The sequence below is a fragment of the Panthera uncia genome, chromosome A2, assembly GCF_023721935.1.
Source record: "Panthera uncia isolate 11264 chromosome A2, Puncia_PCG_1.0, whole genome shotgun sequence".
In the NCBI taxonomy this organism is placed as follows: Eukaryota; Metazoa; Chordata; class Mammalia; order Carnivora; family Felidae; genus Panthera; species Panthera uncia.
Window position 1 is genome coordinate 7,709,787 of NC_064816.1, and position 22,848 is coordinate 7,732,634.

At 49.5% G+C, this 22,848-nt stretch overlaps 1 protein-coding gene and 1 long non-coding RNA gene across 5 annotated transcripts in view; one reads left to right on the top strand and one right to left on the bottom strand.

Moving 5' to 3' along the window:
• Positions 1–1,302: 1,302 nt before the first annotated feature.
• LDLR (low density lipoprotein receptor) overlaps positions 1,303–22,848 on the top strand; it is a 39,287-nt gene continuing 17,741 nt past the window's right edge. Inside the window, exons 1-6 of one of the 4 annotated variants that reach the window (XM_049639853.1) lie at positions 1,303–1,395; positions 2,126–2,303; positions 15,975–16,097; positions 16,541–16,663; positions 18,200–18,586; positions 22,512–22,634. In XM_049639853.1, the coding sequence (XP_049495810.1) occupies positions 2,219–2,303; positions 15,975–16,097; positions 16,541–16,663; positions 18,200–18,586; positions 22,512–22,634 (841 nt within the window). In that variant the 5' untranslated portion in view covers positions 1,303–1,395; positions 2,126–2,218. Of the gene's footprint in view, positions 1,396–1,799; positions 2,304–8,452; positions 8,669–9,348; positions 11,033–15,974; positions 16,098–16,540; positions 16,664–18,199; positions 18,587–22,511; positions 22,635–22,848 lie in introns of those variants that run through there. The other 3 variants (XM_049639854.1, XM_049639855.1, XM_049639856.1) reach the window with 3 other exon arrangements.
• LOC125928998 (uncharacterized) lies at positions 8,039–9,326 on the bottom strand. The gene is made up of 2 exons (XR_007459787.1): positions 9,064–9,326; positions 8,039–8,457 (listed from the first exon to the last, which is right to left on the bottom strand). It is a non-coding gene; the product is annotated as an uncharacterized LOC125928998 (long non-coding RNA).

The following is a 22,848-nucleotide window of genomic DNA, read 5'->3' on the forward strand; positions in this document are numbered from 1 at the left end:
CATAAACCAGCCTGGGTGGTTTTTGAATCAAAAGGACCATGGGGGCTGGATTCCTAGCCTGGCTCTGGAGTCAAAGTCTTGGGTGTGAGAATAGGATTGGCCGATTCCAGGTCACATGCTCGTGTTCCTGTGCAAGCGATGCTGGGAAAGCTCATAGCTATCCTTTAGAATTTCTTTCTTTTTTTAATTAAATTTTTTTTAATGTTTATTTATTTTTGAGACAGAGAGAGAAAGAACATGAACGGGGGAGGGTCAGAGAGAGAGGGAGACACAGAATCTGAAGCAGGCTCCAGGCTCCGAGCTGTCAGCACAGAACCCGACGCGGGGCTCGAACTCACAAACCACGAGATCACGACCTGAGCCGAAGTCAGATGCTTAACCGACTGAGCCACCCAGGTGCCCCAGAGCACGCGACTCTTGATCTCAGGCTCGTGAGGTTGAGCCCCACATTGGGTGTAAATAAACTTTAAAAATAAAAATAAAAAGGTGATCCTGAAGCTGACCTCCGTTGGCTTTCTTCTCAACCGTTCTCAGTATGTGGCTTTCACCTTCATGCAGGTGGGACAGCGGCTAACACCTCCAGGCACTGCCGTAACATCCAGACAGGAGGAGAAGAAGGCGGAAAAGTCAACAGCCAAAGAAAGCATTTCTCCTTTCAAGGATTGTGTTTTTACAGGAGCAGGCATTTCCACCTGCTTCACTGATTCCAACTGCGGCTCAGGGCTACCAGCAACAGCAAGGGAGTCTGGATCAGTATAGCCTGGGTACATCACAGCCTGAAATGGGATCGGGATTTTATAGAAATAAACAAAGGAAAGGGATGTAAAATGGTGCAGCTGCTGCAGAAAACCATATGGAGTTTCTTCAAACAATTAAAAATAGAATAACCAGGTGCCTGGCTGGCTCAGTCAGAAGAGCGTGTGACTCTTGATCTTGGGGTTGTGAGTTCGAGCCCCGCATTGGATGTAGAGATTACTTAAATAAATAGAAGTTAAAAAAAAAAATGAGGGGCGCCTGGCTGGCTCAGTCGGTTAAGCCTCCGACTTCGGCTCCGGTCATGATCTCACCATTTGTGGGTTCGAGCCCCCGCAACGGGCTCTCTGCTGTCAGGGCCTGCTTGGAGTCCTCTGTCTCCCGCTCTCTCTGCCCCTCCCCCCTCTCAAAAATAAACATTAACAAAAAAGAAGAAGGGAAAGAAAAGGCACTGTAGTTGCAGGCAGCTAGAAGTATCCATTTTCCCTGCAAACAGGTGTGATGTACCCCCTCACCTCTCCCCCACCTCTGTGAGGCAAGACCACGAGTTGCAGTCAGTTCAGCCAAGGAGCACAGAGCTCCGATTCCAGGCCATCAGGCCCCTGACTGTTGTAACATGCAGAATGGGAAGGGCAGGCACAGGTCTGTGGGGCCCCTGGAGGGCTTCTCCCCCCGGGGGCTTTTTCTCCCTGGATTCCCATGGGTTCCTGGCAGCCAGGGTAGGGGCGGCCTGAAAGACAGGGCTGGGAGGCCGAGTTGCCCTTGACTTAGACCCCGAGGCCAAGGCTCACCCTGGCTGACGCAAGAAGCTGTAGGAGCCAAGGTCTCATCCGTGGCTTAGAGGAGATTTTCATAATGTGGGTTGTTTTTTTCTTTCTCATTTATTTATTTTCCTCCCTCCTTTCCTTTCCTCTTTCCTTTCTATTTTTATTTTAATTTTTCTTCTCCTTTCTAATTTTTCATCACGGCAAAATACACATAACATAAAACTCCCCACCTGAACCATTTTTTTAAAGGTTATTTATTTATTTTGAGAGAGAGAGAGAGAGAGACCGTGAGCAGGGGAGAGGCAGAGAAAGAGGGAGAATCTGAAGCAGGCTCTGTGATGCCAGCGCAGAGCCTACGCGGGGCTCGAACTCACGAAACCGTGCCGTCATGATCTGAAATCAAGAGTCACACACTGACTGAGCCACCCAGCGCCCTCTCCCCCCACATCTTAACCATCTTAAGTGCACGGTTTGGTGGCCGGTGTTATATAATCATGACCGTATCCACCTTCAAAACATTCCCAAACTGAAATGCTGTCCTCATTAAACACTGCCTCCTGGTAACCACCATTTTCTTTCTATCTCTATAAATCTGGCTCCTCCAGGGACCTCCTCTAGATGGAACTGTACAGTATTTGTCTTTCCGTGACTGCTCTCTTTCACCTTTTCCTGAATCGCCTAAGTGGTGCTACATCGATATGACGCATCCTGGTAAGACGTCGAGCATCACAGGACACGGCGAAAGACACTTTCCCACCTGCCTCCTCAGATCGGGACCTAGGGGTATGTGCCTCCCAAGGACGTTGGGACCCCGGTGGCGTCTCAGACTAAATGTAAACAGAATCTGACGGTCATCCCCTCCGTGGCCGGACCGTGGTCCAGCCTGATCTGATCATTGCTCATCGCTGCGCTTGAGTCTCCTAGTTCCCGCTCTGTCCCCCCCACAGCAGCCAACAGGCGCCTGGGAGCACCCAAGTCCTGCCCCTCCTCTGCTCAGAACCCTCCGTGGCTCCGACTTTTGGGGTAAATGCCAGCGTCCTCCCCACTGCCCACAAGGCCTTGCACAACCTGTCCCCATCACCTCTTCTCACTCACTCTAACCCAGCCACACTGGCCTCCCTTCTGGAATGTTCTAACCTCAGTCCTACCTCAAGTACCTTCTACCTGCTAATCCCTCTGCCCACATCGCCCTTCCTTTGGCAGGTCCTTTTTGTTATTCAGGCCTTCGCTTAAAAGCCCCCATCCTCAGAGAAGCCTCTTTCCTTTTCCCATCTAAGCTCAGCCCATTGGTGTGAGGGACACTGCTAATATTATCTATCTTGCTCTAGGTGGTGGTTACACAGATGAGTACCTATGAAATAAGTCTCTGAAGGGGTGGGGGGAGGCACCTGGGTGACTCAGTCAGTTGAGGGCTCGACTCCCGGTTCGGCTCAGGCCATGATCTCACAGTTTGTGAGTTCGAGTCCCGCATCAGGCTCCGCTCCAACAGCAAGGATTCTCTCTCTAGCCCCCCTCGGTGTTCTCTCTCTCTAAAAAATAAAATGAGGGGCTCCTGGGTGACTCAGTCGGTCAAGCGTCCGACTTCGGCTCAGGTCATGATCGCACGGTTTGTGGGTTCAAGCCCCGCATTGGGCTCCGTGCCGACAGTTCGGAGCCTGGAGCCTGCTTCGGATTCTGTGTCTCCCCCTCTCTCTGCCCATCCCCTGCTCATACTCTGCCTCTCTCTGTCTCTCAAAAATAAATAAATGTTAAAAAAAATTTTTTTTTAATTTTTATTTATTTATTATTTTTTTTAACGTTTATTTATTTTTGAGACAGAGAGAGACAGAGCATGAACAGGGGAGGGGCAGAGAGAGAGGGAGACACAGAATCCGAAACAGGCTCCAGGCTCTGAGCTGTCAGCACGGAGCCCGATGCGGGGCTCGAACTCACAGACCGTGAGATCATGACCTGAGCTGAAGTCAGACGCTTAACCGACCGAGCCACCCAGGTGCCCCCCCAAAAAATTTTTTTTTAAAAAAAATAAATTAAAAAAAAAAAAAAAAAACTAAAGCCATGTACAACTCTAAAAAAAAAAAAATCTATGGAGCTGTACACATAAGGTTTGTGGACCACATTGCATGTATATTTTATCTCCATGCAAAAAAGTCATAGGGGCGCCTGGGTGGCTCAGTCGGTTAGGCAGCTGACTTCAGCTCAGGTCATGATCTCGCGGTCTGTGGGTTCGAGTCCCGCATTGGGCTCTGCGCTGGCAGCTCAGAGCCTGGAGCCTGCTTCGGATTCTGTCTCCCTCTCTCTCTGCCCCTCCCCTGCTTGCTCTCTGTCTCTTTCTCAAATTAAAAAAAAAAAAAAAAAAAAAAAATTAATTAAAAAAAAAAGTCATAAAAATAGACACTTCCCACACTAGCCACTCTTGTTTCATATTATCCTCTCGTGTTTTGAATCTGGTTATCCCAAACCATCTCACTGATTTGTTTCATGCTATTTCCTGCCCTGGAACTTCAGCTCCAGGAGGGGTGGGATCTTTGTCTTGTCTCCCTGGGGTCCTCGGCACCCTAGAACGTTCCTGGGACACAGTAGACACTCAGGAAATTTCTGTTGAATGAGGAATAAAGACAAGGAAACAGAGACCCAGAAAGTGATTTGTCCAAGGTCCTAGAATTTGGCCCGGCCAGATTTCCCATACCTCTGAAGCTTTTCCAGTGTCTTCCAGATATTTCAAAATTCAGAAAACTCCCCATGTGCGGGCAGGCTGTAAGCAATGCATTTCACATGGCTGTATTTCATGAAACGTGACGAGGTGCGGACTCTGAATGACCAAACCTTGCATTTCAGGATTCGTGTGGATGACGAACTGGTGTGAGTTAAATATAAAATATAACCTAAGAGGCATAATCCCCACTCATTCCCGCTCTCCCTGCCCCCACCTCACCTCTTGCCCAGGCCTCTCTCCCACCCTGTCCCATGACCGAATTAATGAATCATCTGCCCAAATTACCACGTTAAGCACGCATCTCTCAGCTCCGTGGCCTCAAATGCTTCTCACTGCCCTGGAAATAGTTTCCCTCATTTGAAGGGCATGCCAAGGCCTCTCGGGTGTCCATCCTCATCTTCTTTCAGCCTTCCAGGGTGCCACACGTGTGCCCCGCCCTTCAGCCCACCTCTCCCTGTCCCCACCTCAGTGCCTCTCCTGCCATGCACAGTTGGGCAGTTTGAGGTTCAAAGAACAATTGAGCGGAACGTACAGAGATTTCCCACATACCTCTGCCCCCCTACAGTCACGGCCTCCCCACCATCAACCATCCCCACCAGAGTGGTGCATTCGTTACAACGGAGGAACCCGCGCTGACACGTCATCGTCACCCAGCGTCCATAGTTGACATTACGGTTCACTTTCCATGTTGTACGATCTCTGAATCTGGACAAAGGTATGACATGTAGCCACCGTTACGGTAGAACATGGAATCATTCCACGGCCCTAAAAAAACCTCTGGCCTCCGCCCATTCACCTTGCACCCCCCAACCCCCCCGCCCCCAGATCCCTGGCAACCACTCATCGCTTTACCATGCCCATAGATCTGCCCTTTCCAGAATGTGACACACACAGTTGCAAGTGTGGAATAGCTTGTTAATACGCATTTATGGTTCCTGCAGGTCTTTTCATGGCTTGAAAGCTCATTTCTTCTTAGTATGGATATTCCATTGGCTGGATGTGTCAAGGTTTATTTATTCATTTACCTGCTGAAGGACATCTTGGTTGCTCCCAGGTTTGGGCTGTTATGAATAAAGCTGCTATAAACATCCGCATGCAAGGTTTTTAAAAAAATTTTTTTAACGTTTATTTATTATTGAGACAGAGAGAGAGCTTGAGCGGGGAAGGGCAGAGAGAGAGAGAGAGAGAGAGAGAGAGACAGAATCCAAAGCAGGCCCCGGGCTCCGAGCTGTCAGCACAGAGCCCGACGCGGGGCTCGAACTCGTGAACCCCGAGATCATAACCTGAGCTGAAGTTGGCCCCTTAACCGACTGAGCCACCCAGACGCCCCACCGACTGAAGTTCTCATGTCATTTGGGTACATAGCAAAGAGTGATTTCTGGATCATAGTAAGAGTGTGTTTACTTTCGTAAGGAATTGCCAAACTCTCTTCCGTGCCTCACCACCAGTGACACACCACGGTTCCAATTTCTCCACATCCTCACCAATGCTTGTGCTTTTCTGGTTTTGGATTTTGACATTTTTTTAAAAAGGTTTATTCATTTTTGAGAAGGAGAGGGCAAGCAGGGGAGGGGTGGGGGGGGGGGGGGGGGGGACACAGGATCTGAAGCAGGCTCTGCGCTGATAGCAGAGAGCCTGACACGGGGCTCGAACTCATGAACCGTGACATCAGGACCTGAGCCAAAGTGGGATGCCTCACTGACTGAGCCACCCAGGTGCTCCCTTTTGTTCGATTGTTAATCGGGTCGTTTCGTTGTTGAGTTGTAGGGGGTCTTTGCGTATTTTGGATGCTAAACCCTTATCAGATGCAGGATGTGCAAAATATTTGCTCCCCTTCCATAGGTTGTCTTTTCATTCTCTTGAGCGTGTCCTCCGATGCGCGGTAGTTTTTGATTTTTCTGAGATCTTTTCTAAAGATTTTTCTTTTACTGCCCGTGCTTTTGGTGTCGCGTGCAAGAGATCATTGCCAAGTCTACTGGCATGAAAGTTTACTTCTATTTTTTCTTCTAATAGTTTCATAGCTTTAGCTCTTCCTTTTACACCTTTGCTCCAGTCTGAGTTCATTTTTGTATGTGGTGAAAGTAAGAAGTGTCCAACTTTATCACTGTGCACATGGCTATCCAGTTTTCCCAACACCATTTGTTCAAAACACTGCCCTTACCTTATTGAATGGTCTTGGCACCCTTACGAAAAATCATTTGACCGGACCTGCGTGGTTTATTTTGGGCTCTGTATCCTAGTCCATTGGTCTATGTCCGTCTTTATGCCAACACCACACCGGTTTTGTTGTTGTTTTTTGTCTTCAGTTTCTTTCTTTATTTTGAGATAGTACGAGCAGGGGAGGGGCAAAGACAAAGGGAGAGAGAATCCCAAACAGGCTCCGCGCTGTCAGCTCGGAGCCTGATGCGGGGCTCAAACTCATGAACCGTGAGATCGTGACCTGAGCCGGGATCAGGAGTCAGACTTTTAACCAGCTTGAGCCACCCAGGCGCCCCAATACCACACTATTTTGATTACCGTGGCCTGAAGGGAAAGGAAGGGAACAAGAGAAGAAGGAAAAATGATGTAGTTGTAACAGAAAAAAAAGCAAATCCATATATGGTGCTTATTTTGTGCCAAGCGTGGTTCTAATCAATCACTTTATACATCTATGTATTACTAATTTATTTAATTGTCAAAACAACCCTATGAGCTAGTCCTGAATGGAGGCTCCTGTAAGTGGAAGCAGAGAAATTAAACAGCATGACTCCTTTCTTAAGGCAATATATGACCATGGCCATGTGTGTGGCAGGGACAGAGTGGCCTTGCGATTTCCACGGGGAAGGTCAAAGAGAGACCTTGTCCAGGCCTAGGCACCCCCGAAATGTTCTTTACAGAGGTTTTATGGCCCTTTTCCACGCCTGCCCTTACATCTATGTAGAATTAGCTTTGAAGACATTAAGCCAAGTCCCTTCCCAGGAGAGAGCTCCTTCCTGGTAAATTTTTTCAGCCCTGATGGGGAGAAAGGGCCTCCAACCACCAGGTGAATAAGAGAAAGCTGGGCTCAAAACCAGAAACTGGGCTTGTTAGGTGTTGTAACTGTTTTGAAGGGAAAGAAAACTTAGTTTTATTTATTTGACAAAAAAAAAAAAGTAGCATGTGGTCTTAGGAACGGAATTTGATGATGACATTCATAAATGTGGCAAAAACTCCCAGAACCTGCCCATCCTTACAAATTTTCCCAGGTGATTGTTAATTATCTCAATTGACACTCCCCCCCCCCCCCCCCCCCGCCCCCCCATGGAACCTGCCATGTAAGGGAAGCAAGCATGATTTCCTCTCCTTTCCTCGTTGGAAAAGCTAATTTATTCACCCAGGGTCTGATTCCCAAGCTGGAGCTCCAGACTGCTCTTTCTTACTCTGGATTAATCGCGCGTTTCCTTCTGAGGTTTCAATCTTTCCCTTTCTGCCTCCTCTCTTGGGTTTCCCCATAAACCTGCTGAGAGGTTAGTTCACCCTCCCAGGATCAATGTGTAAAACCCCAGAGAATTCTGCTCATTCCTGGAGGACCCTTCCAAGACTGCCAGACCCTTAATGGGGTTCAGGCAAGATTCTCACATGTGCCTTTTTGGCAAGGGGCTGCTGGCATCTCACCCAAAAGAGACTCGATTCTTAAAAGCAGCTCTCCATCAGCCCTCTGTGATTAAGGCAATCAGGTTCAACTCTGCAAGCTGTTTTGTTTTGATTTTGCTTCGGGGAGAGGAAGCAGCCTGGTTGTTCGAGTCCTTCTCCTAAAAGAATAAATCAATATTTATGTCCAGACCCCGACTGGATCAATGATTTTAGAGATGTTTTTGCTCATATTGATCCAAACGCTGGATTCACTGGATCAGTTGGGGACTGTACTTTTGTGAAGATTTTATTTAAATTCCTCACTGATGAGTATTTTGAAGAAAACTCCGTTAACATCTCTATACGATTCCGAGAAAGGCAAAGGCAAGTAGGGAAAGGCGACGGTAAAGTTTCCGATACGTCCCGTTTTCCCTTTGGAGGCACAGGGGGCGATGGTCATTAGCCTATTAGACGATTCGGGAGCGAGGTTTGGAAAAGACTGGAATCCGACTCAGGGCTTCACGGGTTAACAGCCCTTGTAACATCGGCCGTTCGAAACTCCTCCTCTCGAAACTCCTCCTCCCGCAGTGAGGTGAAGATATTCGAAAATCACCCCACTGCAAACTCCTCCCCCTGCGAGGAAACTCACATTGAAATGCTGCAAATGACTGGGGCCCCGCAGGCAGTCGCCGCCGGGCCGCGCCAAACCCGGGTTTCCTGTGCGGACTTTGCGGACCCAGACTCGGGCCGGTGTTTTACGGGCGGAGGCTTGGGAGCATGAGGGCCGCGGGCTGGGGGCTGAACTGGGCCGCCGCCCTGTTCCTCGCAGCGGTGGGGACGGCAGGTAAGGCTGGCTCCAGGCGCCCGCGTGCGGTGCGATGACCCCCCAGAACTTGGGGAGCCCCTTGGTAATTTGCGGGAAGGATGCGAAAAATGCCCCCATCCTTTACGACTTGTGGGAAAATGGCACGAAGTCCTTCCCAAACGGCTGGAGGGAGCGCTGAGGGTTGAGAGGGTTTGGGGATGTGGGGGAGTCAGGAGAAGCGGGGTGAGGTTTTCCCCACAAGTCTCCGCCAGAAGGGGGGACCCCCTTATCTTCCCTCAGACCGGGACACGGGGCTCTCCAGCCCTAGGGAGGCAGGGACCCCCCCCCTCCCCCCGAGCTGTTGTAAGGAGAGGACTAGCAGAAGCCCTGGGGTCCCTGCGGGCGCCCCTTTGCGCCCGCCCGCGGACAAGTACCCAGGCGCCCCAGGCAGCTTCGTATTGCGCTAGGGAGGCTCCGGACCGCGGAGCCGGACGCTGCGATTCCTCGCGGGCGCTACACGCGCGCTTCTGCCGGTGGCCACCGCCTCCAGCCCCGCCTCCCGCTTCGAGGGCCAGTCCCCAAGCTCCCATTGGGCGCGATTGGAACAGGCGAGCCTCGAGCCACTCCCCTCGGCCAATGGGAGTCGGCGGATGCGGCGGGGCGGGGCGGGGCTCGAGGTGCGGCTTGGGACGCGCGAAGCACCTGGTTCCGTGAGGCGGCCGAAGGAGTTCCCTTGCGTCCGTCCAGCGCTCCTGTCACAAAGGCGACGCGTCCCGGGCCCCCGGAGTCACCTCCGTGAGCGTGGGCAAGGCGCCTACCGCGCTCCTGGGCCGCCTTCGCGCAGCCCAAGGTTTCCTTCGAGATCTGCCCCGAGCCCATTTCGTCCCCGTGGCCGCCGTCGCTGCCCCTGCCCGAGTTCACATCCGTGTCCCCAGGCCACCCCTCAGGCCTACCTCCTTCCCTGGTTGAACCGTTGCCTCAGAAATGCCCACCCCTCTTCGGTCGGAAGCGGAGACCTTCCACCCGGGTGGGGATCGGGAGGCGCCGACATCGGATGGATCCCTCAGGGTGGCCCTGTTTGTTTCGAAGCTCTGAAGGGGGGGGTTCGACGACTTTTTTCCTCTTCGGGGGTTTCAGGGGGGTTGAGATTTAGTGAAGAGACTGGTTGGTGCCTGCTCCTGAGTTACCCGGTGGCTTTAAATGAACTGCCGGAGGCATCTGACCTCGCCCTGGATATTAGATAAATGATCTTTTTCCTACTTAGAACCGGAGCAGCCCCTAAAAGAATCGGGGCTGCCTAGTAACGGGATTGCCGGAAACTTTTCCACGGATGGGGCGGTGGCTTTGCGTGGGGCGCTTTGAACTCTTGGAATTCCTGCCCGTGACGCATCAGTTTTGGCTGAGAGGCGAGGAAGGGAGTTGATGCCATACAGCTGAGGATTATTGAGATAATTCTGCCACCCAGTTGTGTGAAGAGGAGGGAGTGTGGCTTGTCAAGAGGCACTTGGTTTGGCCTGTGTTTCAAACGCTGATGGGCTTCATCCCTAGGAGGAAATGATGGCAGTGATGTCTTGAGCAAGATGGGTTGCTGACTTTAGTTTTCTCTCTCACCGAGTGGCTGAGGATCTGATGTAATCTGTGTTCGCCAGGAGGCTCTGAGACCCGAGGGGTTCCCCAGACTCCTGGGAGCCAGCAGCTCCTCTGCTCTGGTGTTAACCTGATGATGTATATTTGTGGCAGCCCTGTTTTGCGCCAGCTCGCTCCTTAGCGGTCTTTAAAGCATTTTGGGGAGGTGGCAGGGGATGAAATTTCTTGTCCCGTTTCCTTGGAAATGGAAGTCCTTGGAATCCGAGCTGCATGCGTTCACTTAGCCAGGTCAAAATCCGTTATCTGCGGAGTATCAAGTATGCCCAGGGCACACACCAATTCAGAAAAAATAGAGCATCCTGCGAAGAGTTGTCTCTGCCTTGGCAACATGCCCCCCGGGGGGATTCAGTGGTCATTGCTGGTCATACTTTTCTTCTTGGACAACACCGGCAAAAAGGGAGATTTTTTTGAGACTGCAAAGCTTCAAGGGGAACTACCTGGCTCATTGTGTCTTTCCAGGATATTTCTGCTCTTATCTGTAGGGTTCCTTCCCCGGTAAGATCCAATTCTAGATAGCTTTGTTGCTCAGTGCTTTGATGGCCCTCACATCCCGTGTTAAGTACATTAATAGAGTCCACACTTTACCCGGCTGTCAAGCAAGTGACATTTGTTGCTAAGACACTGTGGAACTTAGCAGCAGTGAACAACCACAGAAACAGGCTACCCCACCCGGAAGGAGCTGACTGCAAAATCTTCCATCGAGATCACCCCTGAGGAAAATGCCTTGAGATCACCTAGTTTGGAAAAGAGCCCTTGGTAAATTGATTTCTTGTTCATTTTCAGCTGAGTCCGTTAGCTCTGGCCATTTTTTTTTCCACGGAAATGGTTCTGTCTGTAGTTTTGATGGCCCTCAACAACAGCTACCTTCGGTAGCATGGGAAAGAAAACATCGAAAGCATTTTACCACCTCATTTGTGTGCTGGTGAAAAAGCAGAAATGTGTATTCTCCTTTTCTGTTTCGATAACCTTGTTCCTGGCTTGTCACTCGTGACAGGAGAGATTTAAAGGCTATTTAGAGATTTGAGCGTGGGGGCCGGGGGCCGGCAGGGGTACGGGTGGGTGTGGTTCTTGTGCAACCCTAGCAGAGAGGAATTCAGGGGTGGGGTGCTCCAGGTTGCTTTTACTGAAATTAGATGAAACTGACCAGGAAAACCAAGCCTTGATTGGGCAACAGGGAGGAAGCAAGAAAACCCTGTGGTTTCTTTGGGTGATGGTGCTTTAAATTGGACTGGCTCTGGAGCGCCTGTGTGGCTCAGTCGGTTAAGCGGCTGACTTCAGCTTGGGTCAAGAGCTCACGGTCCGTGGGTTTGAGCCCCGTGTCGGGCTCTTGTGCTGGCAGCTCAGGACCTGGAGCCTGCTTTGGATTCTGGGTCTCCCTGTCTCTCTGCCCCTCCTCCCTTGCTCTCTCTTGCTCTCTCTCTCTCAAAAAAAAAAAAAAAAAAAAAAAAATCAACATTTAAATTGGACTGGTTCTGACCCTTTGCCAGGATGGTGTTTTCTGCTGTGGGGACACCCATCTGATGGGGTGTCCCTCGGTGCTCCCTGTTCCTGATCCCCGTCCCCACCAGCAATGCTATTACTACTATTTCCAGTCTTTCCTGTAGCATGTTCTGTTGGTAAAATAGAGCTTTGTGCAAAGGTTGGCAGGCCAGAGCCGTGGATTAGTGGTAATGGAAGTTGTGAGCCCCTAGGGGAGGAGGGGATGACAGAATCTTCTCCTCCACCATCCTCACTGCGAGTGCCCCTGGCCTGAACTTCCTTTTTAATTTTTTCTGAGTCCTGGAATTCCAATCACTCTTTTACCCACCCTGTGTGCCAGCAGCGAGCAGTGAGTCATATCCCGTTGTGGGTACAACTACGATTCAGCTATGAGTCAGTGCAGTGTGGGGCGTACTGTAGAGGCAGGTCTGAGAGACTCCTCCTGTTCAGGTCACTCTTTGGACAATTCGATTCTCAGGATGTGTAACCACAGCAGATCCCAAAGCTCAAGGCATTCTCTTCTCTCTTACTTTCTGTCTTCTACTCGATCTCCATGACACCTGGGGGCTCTGCAGCATGGCCACCTCAAGCGTGGCCTTCTTGTAATTCAGTTACCAGGTTCTTTGATTTTTTTTTTTTTTTCTAAGAGCTTCTCAGATTTCTCTATTGGTATCCCCTCTATTCTCCTTTCAACCCCCCCTCAATTTTCTCCTAGTGTCATCTGACTGGTTTCCTAACCTCTGGCAGAAGCACTGGACTTGAACTTTGAAGACCCAGAGTTTGTTGGCTTTTTTACTTATTTATTTATTATTAAAAAAAAATTTGTTTCTAAATTTTTGAGAGAGAGCGGGAACAGGGAAGGGGCAGAGAGAGAGGGAGACACAGAATACAAAGCAGGCTCCAGGCTCTGAGCTGTCAGCACAGAACCTGACGTGGGGCTCGAACCCATGAACCGTGAGATCATATTCTGAGCCAAAGTCAGACTCTTAACTGACTGAGCCTCCCAGGTGCCCCCCAAATTTTATTTATTTATTTGTTTTTAAATTTATTTATTTTGAGGGGGCAGGGAGAGAAAGAGAGAGTGAGTGAGTATGAGTGGGGGAGAGGGAGAGAAAGAATCCCAAGCAGGCTCCACACTGTCAGCATGGAGCCCGACGCAGGGCTCGAACCCACGAGCCATGAGATCATGACCTGAGCCAAAATCGAGAGTTGGATGCTTAACTGACTGAGCCAGCCAGGTGCCCCGGAAGGTGGTTTTTTAAAACTGGGTCCCAAAGTCCCTAGCCCCCAGAGCCCTCAGGCCAGGTTCAAGATTGGGTTCAAACCTAGAGGGGGCCTGGAGGTCTCTGGGCTTATCTACTCCCATTGGAATGACCAAAGATAACAAAAGGCACTTGGGAAGGTTAGAGAATTAGCGTAACTAGCACGAAAGTCAGGCGTATGCAGCGACTGGCATTGCAATTATTTCACTTAATTATTTTTTCTTACCTCTTAAAAAATCTCAAAAATAAAGCATTCCTTGAAGAAAAATGACGCTGAAGTGAATTGGCCACTATTCCCTATGCAGAAGCACAGATAAGATTCTGTTTCTCAAAAAAAAAAAAAAAAAGGACCATACTGAACTATTACGAACTATTCTGAACCTTGTTTTTCTCCCCCCCAGTTAACAAAATATGGGCACCTGGTGGCTCAGTATGTTAAGTGTCCAACTTCAGCTCGGTTCATGATATCGCAGTTCATGAGATCGATCCCTTCGTCAGACTCTCTGCTGTCAGCATACAGCCTGCTTCAGATCCTCTGTTTCCCTCTCTCTCTGTCCCTCCCCAACTTGCACATGTTCTCTCTCTTTTTTTCTCTTCTAGGGGCACCGGGCTGGTTCAGTCGATGGAGCCTGTGCGGTCTTGGGATTGTGGGTTCCAGCCCCACCATGTTGGGTGTAGAAATGGCTTAAAAATGAAATCTTACAGGGGTACCTGGGTTGTTCAGTCAGTTGAGTGTCTGACTCTTCATCTCAGCTCAGGTCTTGATCTCAGGGTTATGAGTTCAAGCCCCACATTGGGCTCTGTGCTGACAGCTCAGAGCCTGGATCCTGCCTTGGATTCTGTGTCTCCCTCTTTCTCTGCACCCTCCCCCCCTTACACTCTCTCCTCTCTCTCTCTCTCTCTCTCTCAAAAGTAAATAAGCACTAAAAAAAAAAAAAAAGATAAAACAGATGTTCCAATCAGATATGATGGAAAGTCAGGCAAAATAAATACAAATAAGTTATCAAGAACACTATTTGAATTGTGGTTTCATGTGCCCAACTGTTAATGATTAACCCAGCCTTGGGGTGCCTGGCTGGCTCAGTCTGGAGCACGCAACTCTTCATCTCGGGGTTGTGGGTTCAAGCCCCATGTTGGGTGTAGAGATTAGTTAAAAATCTTTAAACAACCAAAAAACTGTACAACATGACTTGAGATTTTATTTTATTTTTTTCAATGTTTTTTATTTATTTTTGGGACAGAGAGAGACAGAGCATGAACGGGGGAGGGGCAGAGAGAGAGGGAGACACAGAATCGGAAACAGGCTCCAGGCTCTGAGCCATCAGCCCAGAGCCCGACGCGGGGCTCGAACTCACGGACCGCGAGATCGTGACCTGGCTGAAGTCGGAGGCTTAACCGACTGCGCCACCCAGGCGCCCCGAGATTTTAAATCTAAGTAGGAAACCATCATGAATAAGATTTATTTATTTAAAAAATTTTTAAATGTTTATTTAAAGAGACAGAGTGTGAGTTGGGGAGGGGCAGAAAGAGAGGGAAGCACAGAATCCAGAGCAGGCTCCAGGCTCTGAGCTGTCAGTAGGGGCTCAAAGCTATAAACTGCGAGATCATGACCTGAGCTGAAGTTGGACGCTTAACTGACTGAGCCTCCCAGGTGCCCCTATGTATGTATGTATGTATGTATGTGGCTAGCTAGCTAACTAGCTAGCCAGCTAGCTTGAGAGCGGGATTGAGGGGCAATGGGAGAGAGAGAAAAAAATCCCAAGCAGGCTCCACACTCACTGTGTAGCCCTGTCCCACAAACCTGGGATCATAACCCGAGCTGAAATCAGGAGTCAGATACTCAGCCTAGCCACCCAGGCACCCCAATTATTATTATTTTTTTTTAAGTAGGCTTCACCCCTAGCATGGGAGCCTGACTCAGGGTTTCAAACTCACAACCCTGAGAGCAAGACCTGAGCTGAGGGGCCCTTGGGTGGCTCCACTGGTTAAGCATCTGACTCTTGGTTTTGGCCCAAGTCATGATCTCACAGTTTGTGTTTGAGTCCCACTGTGGGCTCTGAGCTAACAGCTCAGAGCCTGCTTGAGATTCTTTCTCTCTCTCCCTCTCTCTCTCTCTCTCTCTCTCTCTCTCTCTGTCCCTCCCCTGCTTGTGTGTGGGCGCACAAGTGCTCTCTCTCTCTCTCAAAATAGAGACAGAGAAAGAGAAAGAAAGAAAAAGAAAGAAAAGAAAAAAGACAAAGACCTGAGCTGAGATTGAGTCTTGATAGTTTGAAAACCTCTTAGTGACATCAGTTTGGATCCTTACTCTCAAAGGAATGTGAAGATTTAAAGTTACAAATAGACCAAGGAAACTGGTAGTTACCCCACCTCTATCTATATTGAAGTAGATTAAAAGACATTCTAGGGGCACCTGGGTGGCTCAGCTGGTTGGCTCAGGTCATGATCTCCTGGTTCATGAATCAAGCCTGGCATCGGGCTCTGTGCTGACAGTGCGGAGCCTGCTTGGGATTCTCTGTCTGCTCCCCCCACCCCAAAAAATAAATAAACTTTAATGATTTCTCAGAATTTTGTCTCTTTTTATTTCCTCCCTACCTACTAGAGAAGGCCCCTCATTTTTCCTTCAGCTTGATGATTTAATAGTGTCAATTTTCTTCATTACTGTTTCCAGCACAGGTTTGTAATATGCTTTATTCGTGTGCAGGGAAGGATTTTTTCCCCTACCTTAATGGACCCATACCATTATGTCAAGTTTTACACATTGTTGGCAGGCTGCTTTTCTAGATCTATTCTTTGCAGCTTCCACTATACTTTTGGTTTATGAAATTTGTTGTGTGTGTTCTGTTTCCTGGGAAGGATCGGATTCATTCTTCAGCTGGCAGGAAATAGACACACACAGGTGTTGTCGTCAGTTTCTGGTTCTGGCACTGAATGGTCCTTTCTCTTCCCTTCTCTCTCAGTGGGGGACAAATGTGGGAGAAACGAGTTCCAGTGCCAAGATGGAAAGTGCATCTCCTACAAGTGGGTTTGTGACGGGAGCGCCGAGTGCCTGGATGCCTCAGATGAGTCCCAGGAGACCTGCAGTGAGTCCCCTTTGCGAATAACACGCTTCCTGCCCTTTTTGATGACAGTGGGTGACAGATGAGGTGGAAATCAGTCCGCAGATTGATGTGTTCAACCATGAATTGGGACTTGGGAGAAGAGTTATTTCTGGAACTTAACTTTAACAACTTAAAAAAAAAAAAGAAATTTACATAAGATAAAATTAACCATTTTAAAGTGACTAGTTCAGTTGTACTGATACAGTCACAATGCTATACAACCACCACCTCTGTCTCCTTCCAAACCTTTCCATCACTTCACGTCTGATTTTTTTAACAAGCTCCGTCAGATACCCTTCATTTTGACCCAGAAAGGTGGGCGTGGCACCCTCCTTTTGAAAACTGTTTTTCCTCTGCAAAGCGGGGGCTGGTGAGGCAGACCAGGCTTCCCTTAGAGTGAAGGCTCGATCCCGTTTCTCCCACAGTGTCTGTCACCTGCAAGCCGGGGGACTTCAGCTGTGGGGGCCGTGTCAACCGCTGCATCCCTGAGTCCTGGAGATGTGACGGCCAGGTGGACTGCGAGAATGGCTCGGATGAGCAAGGCTGTCGTAAGTGTGTTCCCTCCCCTGCCCGCCCCTACCCCTCTGACCTAACCGGAGCCGCGGATAGGCTGCTCTTCACCTGGCTCTGTCTCTTGGGGTCTCATGCCAACCCCCCTCACACTGTACGAACCCCACCTTGCCCAAAGGGCATTGCAGCGGATAGTGATGGCATCACGTCTACGGTCATCCGCACACACAGCGAGGCTGTCTTGCCCGGTGTCTCCCCCAACCACATGGCACACACTCTGGTGAGTCGCCGTGACCACCACCAGCCACGCTGGGAGGCTGAGTGCACAGTAGGTCCCGCCTGGCCGAGACCTGATCACCCAGCTAACCATTGACGAGAAGAAAAAAAGCTTCACCAAGTTGAGGGTTCTGCCAAGAAACAAGGGGGGAGCGCACTTTGGAGAGCTGGGTGCCTGTCCTGACTCTTTCATGTTAGTTGGTTAGTTTTTAAACTATCATTTTGGGGCGCCTGGGGGGCTCAGTCGGTCAAGTGTCCGACTTCAGCTCAGGTCATGATCTCACAGTCCGTGAGTTCGAGTCCCGAGTCAAGCTCTGCACTGACAGCTCAGAACCTGGAGCCTGCTTCACATTCTGTGTCTCCCTCTCTCTCTGCCCTTCCTGTTTGCCCTCTGTCTCTCTCTCAAAAGTAAAAACATAAAAAAAATTAAAAAAAAAAACTGTATTGTTTCTTGTTTTAGATGTATTTGTTTATTTTGAGAGAGAGAGAGAACAAGCAGGGGAGGAGCAGAGAGAGAGGAAGACAGAATCCCAAGCAGGCTCCACACTATTAAGCATGGAACCAGATGCAGGGCTCATACTCTTGATCCCCTGAGATCATGACCTGAGCCGAAATCAAGAGTCAGATGCCTAACTGACTGAGCCACCCAGGCACCCCTTTGTTTTTATTTTTTTAATGGAGCAAGGTTCCATTAAATAACAAAGATAATGTCAGATCTTCAAGTTCAGAAAATGTAAAAGTCCAGGATATTAAAAAAAACCAAAAAACAGCACATGAGTGTTCACATACATTTACTTTTTTTTAAAAGATTTTATTTTTAGGGTGCCTGGATGGCTCAGTAAGTCAAGTGTCCGACTTGGACTCAGGTCATGATCTCACGGTTGGGTTCCTGAGTTTCGGGCCTCCCCCCCCCCCCCGGCCTGGGGCTCTGTGCTGACAGCTCAGAGCCTAGAGCCTGCTCTGTGTCTCCCAGTCTCTCTGCCCCTTCCCCACTCGTGCTCTGTCTCTCTCAAACATTTAAAAAAAAATTTTTTTTTAATCTCTACACCTAGGGTGGGGCTCGAACTTATAGCCCTGAGATCCAGAGTCACAGGCTCCACCTACTGAGCCAGCCAAGCGTCCCCACATACATTTACTTTAGAAATGCATGTCTAACCCTAGTCAGTGGCCACCTTGATGGGACTGGGGTCCGGCCCCTGCCGGGGTTCGGTGTCCTCATCTGTGGAATGGGCTGCTACTGAGGAGAGGCTCTCTGGTGACCCCGTTGTCTTTTTCCCATCCCCCTCCTTCCCCTGCAGTGCCCAAGACGTGTGCCCAGGATGAGTTCCGCTGCCAGGACGGGAAGTGCATCTCCCTGGAGTTCGTCTGTGATTCGGACCGCGACTGCTTAGACGGGTCCGATGAGGCGTCCTGCCCCGTGCCCACCTGCAGCCCCGCCCACTTCCAGTGCAACAACTCCGCCTGCATCCCCGAGCTGTGGGCGTGCGACGGCGACCCGGACTGCAAGGACGGCTCAGATGAGTGGCCGCAGCGATGCGGGGGCCGCAACATGTCAGCCCCACAAGGGGACGACAACCCCTGCTCAGCGCTGGAGTTTCACTGCCACAGTGGCGAGTGCATCCACTCGAGCTGGCGCTGTGACGGCGGCCCTGACTGCAAGGACAAGTCTGACGAGGAGAACTGCGGTAGGGGCGCCATCGGGGGTGGGTCCTCTGACCTGTCCCTGTGCCCCACCCCCCGGTGTGGGACGGGTGGGCCTTTCGGTGGTTAAACAGTTTCAGATCACACAGCAAGAAAGTCCGTCTCGTTTCGTGTTTCTTCCAGTGTTACTGATCACCTGGAGAAGAGAGCATCCCTAAAAGGAGGCTTTTTTTTTTTTTTTTAATTTTTTAAGTTTATTTATTCATTTTGCAAGGGGTGGGGGAGGGGCAGAGAGAAAGCAGGTGAGAGAGAATCCCGAGCAGGCAACACATGGCTTGAACTCACAAACCGCGAGGTTGTGACCTAAGCAGAGATCAAGGGTCAGACGCTTAACCCAACTGAGTGAGCCCCCCAGGGCCCCCAGGAGACTCTGTCTTTAACACTTACACAATAAGCTCTTTTTCCTACAAGGGAGCAAACTGCATGTTGCAGTATTATTTTGGTCCAGAAAGGATTCTGGGCTCCAGGCCTGGCTGGTGACCCCCAAGCTTTGTGACCCTTGGCCAGGGACCTAACCTCACTGCATTGTGTTCTCCTCCCCAGTAGAATGGGGCAAAGGCCTTGGACTTTGCAGGTTTCGGTTGGAGTCCAGTGCGTCCCAATAGAACTCTCTGTGGTGGTGGAGACGTCCCACGTCTGTGCTGACCAGAGCAGTCCTTGCCTCCCAGTGGAGCTTGTGTGACCAGAGAGTGGAGTTTTTTGTTTTATTTCACTTTAATGAATTGAAAGTTAAGTTGCCACACGTGGTGAGCGGCTCCCGTGTCGGAGACCGTGCAGATGAAAGGTGTGTGGCCCAGGCCCCGTGTCCGTGCTTCCTTGTCGTAAAACTAGCGACGTAGAGCTCCTGTGAATCTAGACCAGGGTTTCATGTTCCTATTTCTTTAGTATCTTTGCCCAGGTGCGCTCTCCCTAGTGGTAATCTCTGGGGAGATGTAATTAGACTTTTAAAAAGTTGCTTGAAAAAAATCTTAAATTATTTTAAAGTTTATCGATTTATTTTGAGAGAGAGAGAGTGGGAGGGGGGCAGAATGAGAGGGAAAGAGAGAATCACAAGCAGGTTCCTCACTGTCAGCACAGAGTTCGACACAGGGCTCGATCTCACGACCCGTGAAATCATGACCTGAGCAGAAACCGAGAGTAGGATGCTTAACTGACTGAGCCGCCCAGGTGCCCGTATTTATTTATTTATTAATTTGTTTACTTAATTTTTTAAATTTACATCCAAGTTAGTTAGCATATAGTGCAATAATGATTTCAGGAGTAGATTCTGGTGATTGATCCCCTAAGTACAGCACCCAGCGCTCATCCCAACAAGTGTCCTCCTTAATGCCCCTTACCCATTTAGCCCATCCCCCCACGCAAACCCCTCCAGCATCCCTCAGTTTTTTCTCTGTATTTAAGAGTCTCCTATTTATTTTTTTAAAGTAACCTCTGCACCCAACGTAGGTCCCAAATTCATGACCCCAAGATCAAGAGTCACATGCTGGTCTGACTGAGCCCTCCAGGCACCGCTAAATGGCACGTTCTTATTTATTTTTTATTTACTTATTTTTTGAATGTTTATTTTTGAGAGAGAGCTGGAGCACGAGTGGGGGAAGGGCAGAGAGAGCGAGCGAGAGAGAGACAGAGAATGAATCCCAAGCAGGCTCCATGCTGACAGCGCAGAGCCCAACACAGGACTTGATCTCATGAACTGTGAAATCATGATCTGAGCTGAATGAAATCAGGAGTTGGACGCTTAATGGACTGAACCACCCAGGCTACCCTAAAAGTCACATTTTAAAATAATGGATGACTTTGTACATGATCTGTACTAAAATTTTTTTTAATGTTTATTTGTGAGAGAGATGGCATGTGAGCAGAGAGGGGGCATGAGATGGAGACAGAGAATCCAAAGCAGGCTCAGTGCTGTCGGCACAGAGCCCATTTTAGGCCTCGAACCGTGGACCTTTGAGATCATGACCTGAGCTGAAGTTGGATGGTTAACTGACTGAGCCACCCAGGTGCCCCCGTACTAAAACTTAACACAGACTAACTTAATTCTCATAACTTGTGAGCAGGCTTCCCCCGCTCTTTACAGATGGGGAAACTGAGGCCCAGAAAGGCTGAGTAACCAGTGCCTTGGTCCCTTGCAGAAACAAAAAATTTGTCTTTTTCCCCACATGTCTTGTAAACTCTGGAGCTGTTTTGCAGTGATGGGCCGTGTTGTACTTGGTGATGCTGATAGCATTGGTCATAATTTGTCCTGCCTCTGTCTAGATTGGGAACATGCCATTGCTTTTCTGCTGAGAGTGGCCTGTTGGCTCTTCCAGCATTGTAATAAATTACGTGTCCTTGGGGCGCCTGGCTGGCTCAGTTGGTAGGGTGTGGGACTCTTGATCTCAGGTTGTGAGTTCGAGCCCCACGTTGGGGGTAGAGATTACTTAAAAATAAAATTGGAAAAAAACAATTATGTGTTCTGAAAAAACGAGTATGTGGAAAGAGTGGAGAGGACTCCCAGAAAACTCACTGGTTGCGTTAGGGTGCTCCCCACCCCACTTTCCTATTTTCCAAACGTTGCTCTGTGACTTCGGTAATAATTTTCCGGGATTCTTCTTCATTGAGGAAAACAGTACTTGCTGCCATGAAAGAAGCTTTAAAACTACATTGGCGGGGCGCCTGGGTGGCTCAGTCGGTTAAGCGTCCGACTTCAGCTCAGGTCATGATCTCGCGGTCCATGAGTTCGAGCCCCGCGTCGGGCTCTGGGCTGATGGCTCAGAGCTCAGAGCCTGGAGCCTGCTTCCGATTCTGTGTCTCCCTCTCTCTCTGCCCCTCCCCCGTTCATTCTCTCTCTCTGTCTCAAAAATAAATAAAACGTTAAAAAAAAATTAAAAAAAAAAAAATAAAACTACATTGGCAGGGGCACCTGGGGGGCTCAGTTGGTTAAGCGTCCAACTCTTGATCTTGGCTCAGGTCATGATCTCACAGGTTTGTGCGTTCGAGCCTCGCATCAGGCTCCATGCTGACAGCATGGAACCTGCTAGGGATTCTCTCTCTTTTCTCTCTCTCTGGCCCTCCCCTGCTTGCTCGTGCTCTCTTTCTCAAAATAAATAAATGAACTTAAAAAAAAATTAAATAAACATTTATAAATAAATAAATCTACATTGCCTAAAATTTTGAATATGAAGACCAGTGTTCCTGGGGTGAGAAGCAGGTAAAATGACGAGGCACTGTCTCCTGCTCATGGAGGTCGTAGAGTGTGTTTTTTCACCGCTAATATCTTTCCTGTTACAGGCTGTCTCTGATGCCCAAGGCAGCCAGGAAATTTCTGGTTTTTTTTTTTTTTTTTTTTTTTTTTTTTTTTTTTTTTTTTTTTTTTTGAGACAGAGAGAGACAGAGCATGAACGGGGGAGGGGCAGAGAGAGAGGGAGACACAGAATCGGAAGCAGGCTCCAGGCTCTGAGCCATCAGCCCAGAGCCCGACGCTCCAGGCTCTGAGCCATCAGCCCAGAGCCGACGCGGGGCTTGAACTCACGGACCGTGAGATCGTGACCTGAGCTGAAGTCGGACGCTTAACCGACTGAGCCACCCAGGCGCCCCAGGAAATTTCTGTTTTAAAGGTGGTAGTTGAGGGGCGCCCGGGGGGCTCAGTCAGTTAAGCGACCGACTTCGGCTCAGGTCATGACCTCGCAGTTTGTGAGTTCGAGCCCCGCATCAGGCTCTGTGCTGACCGCTCAGAGCCCGGAGCCTGCTTTGGATTCTGTGTCTCCCTCTCTCTCTGACCCTCCCCCACTCACACTCTGTCTCTGTCTGTCTCTCCCTCGAGAATAAACATTAAAAAAAAAATTAAGACAAAACAATAAAGGTGGTAATTTATTTTGTCTTCGCGGTTCCCTTGAGAAAAACCAACATGTGCCCTGTCTTTCCCAGCTGTCGCCACGTGCCGGCCTGATGAGTTCCAGTGCTCGGATGGGACCTGTATCCATGGCAGCCGGCAGTGCGACCGGGAGTATGACTGTAAGGACATGAGCGACGAGCTTGGCTGCGTCAATGGTGAGCTCCTCTCGGGTCAGCCCTGCGTGCGCTGTGCGTCCTCGGGCAACTTACTCAACCCCCCTGAACTTCACTTCCATTTACCTGAAAACATGTATGTTATGAAATCACCTGCTTCAGGACTGTGAGATTTAACGAGGTCAAAGTGTGCAGAGCTCCTGTCTTTGAGCTCAGGGGTAACACGGTACAGTTCGATGTTAAGCACTTTCCTGAG